Consider the following 8,601-nt stretch of genomic DNA (forward strand, 5'->3'; position numbering starts at 1 on the left):
GCTTGAATTTTTTCTTCAGTTCCCACAGCTTGAGAAATGCTGACCGTGTTTTTCCCTTTTGGTTTTCTAGTTCCAAGTCTTTGCATATTGTATTATCTTCTCAAGCTGATCTTTGAAATTTTCTGTTCAGCTCTTGGACCTCTTCAATTCTTCTATTTGCTTTAGCTCCTCTACACTGGAGAACAAGTTTCAGAGTCTCCCCTGACATCCATTTTGACCTTTTCCTTCTTTCTTGTCTTCTTCATGACTTTTTGCTCTCTCTATGTATGATGTTCTTGATGTCACCCCACAACTCTTCTGGTCTTTGGTCTTTAGTGTTTAATGCAACAAATCTGTTCTTCAGATGGTCTCTGAATTCAGGTGGGATAAATTCAAGGTCATATTTTGGCTCTGGTGGACTCATTTTCATTTTCTTAATCTTAAGTTTGAATTTGCATAACAATAATTGATGGCCTGTTCCACAGTCTGCCCCTGGCCTTTATTTCACTGACGATATGGAACTTTTCCATCTTCCCTTTCCGCAGATGTAGTCTATTTGATTTCTATGTGTTTCATCTGGTGAGGTCCATGTGCATAGTTGTCTCTTATGCTGTCTAAAGAAGGTATTTGAAATAAACAAATCATTTGTCTTGCAGAAATCTGTCATTCACTCTTCAGCATCATTTCTGTCACCAAGTCCAAATTTTCCAACTACCGAACCTTCCTCATTGCTCCCAACCTTTGCATTCCAATCAACAGTAATGAGCAATACCTCTGATTGAATATTTGATCAATTTCAGGTTGAAGAAGTTGGTAGAATTCTTCTATTTCATCTTCACTGGCTTTAGTGGTTGGTTCATAAATTTGAATAATAGTGGTATTAACTTGGCTTCCCTGTAGGCACATGGATATTATCCCATCACTTACAGCATTGTACCTCATGACTGATCTGGATATGTTCTTTTTGATGATGAATGTAACACCATTCCTTTTCAATTTGTCATTCCCTGCATAGTAAACCATGATGTTTTCATATTCAAAATGGCAAATACCATATACAATAGCAACACTATATACAATAACAAAAACATGGAGACATCCTAAATGTCCATCAATGGAAGAATAGATAAACAAACTTTGGTGCATACACATAATGGAATATTATGCTACCTTGAAGAATAAAAAGAAAGCTCAAGTCACCGCATAACATGGATGAACCTTCAGGAAATTATGCTGAGTGAAATTAGTCAGTCAAAAGGAGAAATACTTCATAAGACCATTATTGTAAAAGTTTAAGAAAAGTATCCACAGTATAAGGGGGAAAATATTATTTATTTGTTACCAGGGCATATGGTGTGGGGTGAGGGGATGGAGGGGATGTGGATCACAGGATAGGGGATAGACACAGGATACTTTGGTTTCTGGATGAGGGGCAATACACAAGAATGGGAAGGGAAATGGAGGAACAAGTGGGATAGGAGAACATTTAGGCAGTTTTGCATGCACTAAGTGGGACAGAGATAAATAGTGATGTATATGCTCATCCTTGGCACAACAGGGCTCCAGGATACCGAATTTGAGGGAGGGATGGTGGAATGGGTAAAATAGGAAATATTATTAAGATGTTTGGTTGTTGTTTAAATCTTGGTTTCCCTTGAATACAATTACAAAAGAGATGCTTGAGACAGAGAGAAAGGAATAGTCAGAAACATCACTATAAAAAACTTGTAAGTCTGTCTTCAGCCTATAACTTATTGGAATGCCTAAAATGGGACTAGAACTTGCCCAGTGAAGGAGGCTTCCTTCGGAGTCTTTGTATTGCGTAAGATCATAGGTGGAATACTGATCCCCATCCAGAATTTTCTGAGGTGGGAAATTTCCATTTGAAAAGACAAGCAGACCAGCCTGGAAAGGCTAGAAGAAAATAAGATACTTCTTGAAAGAAAGACCAAAAGGAAATATCAAAAACAATAACTGGAATCTGGTGGACTACTACCATATCAAGTCAAGTGATTGGGTTCCCTCAAGGCAAACACCCTTCAAATACTGAGACTCAAGGGGAATCCATGAGCTGTCATATGGTCTTGCTGATGATCACTTTGGTCTAGCGAGAACAGGAATGTGGGAAAAATAGCAATGAATTTGTGAGCTAAGTCTGACCAGGTTCAATAGACTCCTGTCAACCTTGATTGAGATCTTGTTAGTCAGTAGTGTGTCGAGACCTGAGTACTCCTGTACTCAGGGACAGGGACATGGCAACAGAGTACTAGCATGGAGAGTGAAGCATCCAGCTGATATGAAGTGTGGAGAGATACACAAGAACACACATACTTGCAGATAGTACCCATTTGACCTGGGTTCAATGGCTGGAAGGTCAGTCCTTCATTAAAGAAATAAAAAAGGGGAAAAGATAGAGGTACCTGCTACAGTTTGATACACTTGATCTATACTTATGAATATAGTAGCTCAAAAGAGGGAAAGAATGTTTACAGAGAGGATCATTGCCACTCCTTTGGTAATCAGGGTTGACATTACCTATCCAAAATGGGGGACTACAAAGGCAAGAAGTGACTGGCTTACAAGCTTTCAAGAGGGAATCTAGAGAACTTCCAGTGCTTCCCTGACCAGGCAGCACAGACACTGGAGAGGGAAAGAAAGGAATAGTCAGAAACACCACACTAGAAGGCTTGTAAGTCTGTCTTCTGCCTATGACTGATTGGAATACCTAAAATGGGACTACAGCATACCCAGTGAACAAGGCTTCTTGTGGAGCCTTTCCAATACATAAAACTATAGGTAGAAACCAGAACCACATCCAGATCTCCAGAGATGAGAAATCTCCACTGAAAGGACGAGCAGACCAGCCTGGAGCAGCTAGAAGAATAAAATATACCTCTTGAAAGAAAGACCTGCAGGAAAAATGGAGGCAGATGGACTGTTACTACAAGAACAAACAAAAAGCTACCCTAGGAAACATCAAGGCAAGTGGCCAGGTCCTCTCACTGCAAACCCCCTTCCAAGACTAAGACTCAACAGAAATGCATGCTCTGACTGGTGACCACACACATCATCGATGGGGGGAAGGGGTAAAAGCAGCAATGAAGTCCAAGCTAAGCCCTATAATGTTCAGTGGACTTCTGTTAACCCAGTTGGGGTCCTGGTTGGCAATCAGTGTGAGGAGGCCTGGGGACTCTTGGGCCCAGAGTAAGTGGCGTGGCCATGGAGGATTTGAGAGGAGAGTGGAGCCACCGGCTGACAGGAAGAGAGGGCATGAGCACAGGACCACCCACACTTGCAGATGATACCCACGTGTCCTGGACCGGATGACTGGATGATCGGAGCTCAAACAGGAGAAGAAAGAAGAGGGGAAGAAAAAAAAAAAAAAAAAGAGTGAGCTGATACAATCTGATTAACTTGACCTATACCTATGGAGCAGCAACTCAAAAGAAGGAACAAATCCTTACAGCAAGAAACACTCCCACCCCCTCCACACACAGAGTGGACAGAGATGGGCAACTGGGACATTGGATACTCAAATGGGGAGAGGGGTCTACAAAGGCAATAAGTGACTGGCTTACAAGCTTTCAAAAGGGGACCTAGTGCTAGGGAGCACGGAGGAAGGCAGAATCTCCACTGGGTACAATCAATCTTTCTGGGCGGAGCTGATGAAAAGAAACACAGATGGGTAACTCATGATACTGTAGTGAATAATGCTTATCAGGATGGAGTGTGAGGGTTGGAAATGCAAAGCTAGATGCTTTGTAACAAGGAAGGAAGTGATTAATTCTCCAGGATAGGAGCGGAGATCTCTGGGACCGTCAACGGAGAACAGCCTAGAGCGGGACCTACCCAGAGAGACAGAGATGCCTGAGATAGAGACAGAGACCATGACGTGGAGTGATGAAGCGACTGGGGACCTTAGACCCAGAGAGGGAAAGGGACTGTGCGCTGATGACTGGGAGGCAGGCTTGCGGGGTATACCCTTTGGTTGGTTGATGATGCATGGAGGGGATTGGAACCATGGTAATGAGATGATATATGATGGAATGAATATAAAACTAAAGCTCTCTCATGTAAACTATCATATAATGCACAATAAAACATTATTATTATTATTATTTTTAAAGAGTGAATCTAGTTTCAGAGGGTACAGGTGCAGGTAGAATCTCCACTGAGTTGTTTACAACCTGTCTAGATGGGGCTGGTCACAGGAGATGGGGATAAGATTCTTGTGCTTCTTTAGTGAATAATTGCTCTCTGGACTGACTGTGAGTGTTGGAAATGTAAATGTAGACGTTTTGTAACAACAAGAGAGGAGTGTTTGATTTTGCAATCTGGGAGCGAAGGGCCCTGGGACCATCTAGTAAGAAGAGCGGAGTACAGGACACTATCCAGAGAACCAGTCACATCAGAGATTGTGGCAAAAATGATGATGTGGAGAAATGGAGTGGCTGTGGACTCTGGACTCAGGGATGTAGAGGGGTTCTGTGCTGAGAGCTATATAGAGGCTTTTGGAGTATACCATTTGGTTGTTTGATAATGCATGAGGGAATTGTGACCGTTGCAGTGAAATGAAATATAGGATTAATGTAAAGATGATGTTCTCCCATGTAAATTATCAGTAAATTCACAATAAAACTTAAAGAAGAAAAAAAAAAAAGTACAAATTCATAGGATCTGGGAGGTTAGTCTATGATCAAACCATTAGATGTTCTGGGATAACAGCTGTCTAACCATGGATTGGACTTTGAGAGTTTTCTTGTTGGTTGCAGCAACTACAGGTAAAATAGTTCCCAATCTCAGGAATGGGGAAGGGGTTTTGGGTATTCTTGTTGAATTTCATCCACCCCAATTTACTCTCAGTAGGTGGCCAATCCCAGGTCCAGCTGGTGCAATCTGGAGCTGAACTCAAGAAGCCTGGGTCATCAGTGAAGGTCTCCTGCAAGACATCTGGATATACCTTCACTGACCACTATATGAATTGGATGCATCAGATCTCTGGACATGGGTTTGAGTGGATCGGAAATATATATCCAGGCACTGGTGGAACAAACTATGCACAGAAGTTCCAGGGCAGAGTCACCATGACCAGTGAAAAGTCCACAAGCACAGCCTATATGGATCTAAGCAGTCTGAGCTCTGAGGACACAGCCATGTATTACTGTGCGAGAGACACAGTATGCTAACCACATGCTAAGTGTGTCAGAAACTCTGAATGACAAGGCAACAGTATTGACTTTAGAGATGACAGGAATAATTTGGCAGCAGGAATGCTTATTTTGTTGTTATTGTTGCTGTTAGACGCCATTGAGTCATTTCTAACTCATAGCAACATTGTATACAACAAAACAAAACATAGCCTGAGCCTGAACCATCGTCACAATTTCTACATTTGAGTCTACTGTTGCCTCTGTGTCAATCCATCTTGGTGGGAGTCAGACCCTCTACTTTCCCAAGCATGATGTCTTTCTTCATGGGATTTTCCCTCCTGATAACATGTTTGAAGTATGAAAGACAAAGTCTTGCCATCTGAATCTTACAAGGATTCTAGATGTATTTCTCTCAAGACAGATTTGATTGTTCTTCTGGAAGACCATACTCTTCTACAAAATTATAATTCAAATGAATCAATTAATGTTTGGGCTTCTTTATTCAGGGTCAACTTTAACTTACTTATGAGGCTATTAAAAATACCATGGCAAATCTGCCCTCTCTGGAGTGCCTAAGTGGAGCAATGATGCTGGGTGACTAAGACACAGAATCTGGTAGGAGGCTTTGGAAAATTTGTGGGCTGATCTGTGCTGGGGCTGTTAGCCAAGGGGGAAAGGAATGTCAGACAGTGAGAGATTCACTTATGCTGAGGAGATGAGCCTCAAAAGCAGCACTATGGCTCACTGGAATAATCTTGAAAGCTATGTAAGTTTTGCAAATCTCCTCAATCAAGTAAACAGATAATCAGTGAAGAGAGGTTTTGAATTCACAGTTACGGTAGTATTTGAATCTGGATGGGGGAAGTCAACGTTAATCAACTCATAACTCCTCACCTATTTGTATTCTCCCTAGTATCCAGGTTCTCCCCCTACAGTATAAACAACTGTATCAGTGCAACAATCCAAAGTTTTAAACAAAGAAGGTGGAGTTCAATTACTACTCATGATAGTCGATAACCCAGGATTTGGCGATGAAGTAGAAATTTAATATTGATTACACTGATAATAAGTTTGAGGACTACTTAAATGCAGAATCTCAAGTGAACTGCTGTCAGATGCCTGACAAGATATGCAGTGTTGTTTATACTTCTTTGCTCCCTCATGATTTGGGCTTAAACCACTGTATATTGAATTTATGAAGGATTTAAATGAAAAATAGAGTATCATCCCCTTAATTGCCAAAGCAGACAAAATCACATCAGAGGATTGCCAACAGTTTGAAACACAGTTAATGAAACAAATTCTATAGTTAACAGAAGAAGCAGAGACAGATTGGGGAGGTGCCTCAGTGCAGGCACAAAAACACCAGAGAAGACACTTTTCCAAAACCGTTCCAGAATATCAGGTCTAATAAAAAGTGGGATGGGAGGCATCAGTTTGCTATGCCCATCTGTGGAGAAATCTGAATGTAGTAGGAATACACAATGATTTCTGAATTGATTGGGATGCTTCCTGTGGGCCCATCATCCTGGGAAGATATCAGAGTATGGGTACACAGCCAGGATGGTACAGTACTGAAGTCACAGAGTGTCATCTGGAAAAAAGGTGTGATGTCATTTTTTTTTTTAACTTTAATTTTCTCCTCTCCCTTGTTGCTCTTTCTTTGCCAAACTTGATACCTTCAGGCAGGTGGGCGCACACACCCAGAAGGGTCCAGCATTGCACACACAGGGTACAATTTTCTCATGGCACAAAGAAGAATTACCTGAAAGCTCCAGTGGTCCCAGAAACTAAACCTTTAGCTGCTTCTTTTGACATCTGTCTCTGGGACATAGCACTAAAGTTAACCTGGGTGGAACCCTTTATTCTTGCCTTACTTAAAATGCAACACCAGGTATGGCCATAGAGCCAAACCATATTTTAACTTTGTTAAACCCAAACATAAAAGACAAGAGCCAACACCAACTATTATTTCCAAGGATGCAGCAATTTTGAGAACTGCATTGTACATACACAGATATGTATGTGTAGGTACACTGTACATACAACTGACATTCAGAGATAAAAATAGTGGACAATCTTTCTTCAATTCATTTCTTAATATCTACCTGCACACCTCCATGTTGGTGGCAAGAGAAGGGGACTGATTGAGTGTATATCAAACCCATGCTGGAGGTTTCTACTGCACACACATGCTGACATGAGCAGAAAAGGTTACTGTACAGTTGGGTATGATTTTATTTTTGGTTTTGTGTGGTGGTTTTTGTCTCTGCTTACATATTGGTTTTGTTTATGTTCCAAAAGTTCTCACCTTTTCCTGGGCATGGGAGCTTTCTCTCCGTATGTTATGCAACAATCGACAGCAATCATGGTCATATAGCCAAGCTACAAGCATACTGCATAAAATCGCACCATCAAGACCAGAGCCAAGACCAGCTACTAGACATTACAAAGATAGAAATCACTTGCTAAGATAGCCTGCAGCTGAGTAATAAGAGACTTGAAAGGAAGCCTATCTCCAAACCACATGCAACAGGAGGCACACAATAAGCTTAACAACACAACAACATACACTCATTTAATCATTGAAAACATATCTAAGTATTGAAAATGACTTAAGAATTAAACACAAAACAGAAAAGAGTAACTGAGACGAATGAGCTGGAGGAAACTTCCCAATAGAAGAAGAGGAGGCTTTGGATCTGCCTGAGAAAGAATTCAGAAGAATGATATGTCGACAACTTTAAATGCTCCCCAGAGGGTTAAGGAAAATAAGGAAGACTTCAGGAATGCACTACAGGAACCGTCAAATAAGATAGATCTATCATTAGAAACAACTCAAAACCTGCAAAAAGACACCAATAAGATTAATAATAATGATATCAGAAATGGACAATATACTGAAAGGGCAAAGGAGTGGAAATGAAGAGATGGAAGCCAGAACCAGAAACCTGGGAGACAAATCTCTCAATACTGTTAAGATAGAAGTACAAGCAGAACAAATGATAAAAAAAACAAAAGAAAAAACCTTAAGAATTATTGGCATTCCAAACAGGAAGAATCACATAAGTCCACAGAGAAGACTGTTGAGGAGAATCTGGAAGATAATTTCCTTAACATCTTGAAGGATGAGAAGATAAACATTCAAGAAGCTGAATGACCTTCAGGAAAGATAGACCCCCAAAAGAAAATCACCAATACATATCATAATCAAGATATCCAAAATCAAAGATAAGTAGAGAGTCCTAAACCAGTCAGCAACAAGAGAAGTATTATGTACAAAAGCAAGTAAATCAAATTAAGCTCTGACCTCTCAGAAGAAACCATGAAGTCAAGAAGGCAATGGACAAACACATTAAAAATACTTAAAAAAAGAAAAAAAAAAAGCAAACCAAGAATCATCTACCCAGCAAAATTCTTAATCAAATCCAATGGTCCAATCTAAACATTCCAGGATAAACAGAAGCTAAGA

At 40.7% G+C, this 8,601-nt stretch overlaps 1 pseudogene and 1 gene segment (V, D, J or C); both read left to right on the top strand.

Annotated features, from left to right (window-relative positions):
• The first annotated feature begins 4,714 nt into the window (after positions 1–4,714).
• LOC102815915 lies at positions 4,715–5,165 on the top strand. The segment is given in 2 exon segments: positions 4,715–4,760; positions 4,846–5,165. Coding segments are annotated over 2 exon segments (366 nt in total).
• A 643-nt stretch (positions 5,166–5,808) lies between these two features.
• LOC102816305 lies at positions 5,809–6,438 on the top strand (annotated as a pseudogene).
• Positions 6,439–8,601: the final 2,163 nt, after the last annotated feature.

Source organism: Chrysochloris asiatica, unplaced genomic scaffold, assembly GCF_000296735.1.
Source record: "Chrysochloris asiatica unplaced genomic scaffold, ChrAsi1.0 scaffold00260, whole genome shotgun sequence".
NCBI lineage: Eukaryota > Metazoa > Chordata > Mammalia > Afrosoricida > Chrysochloridae > Chrysochloris > Chrysochloris asiatica.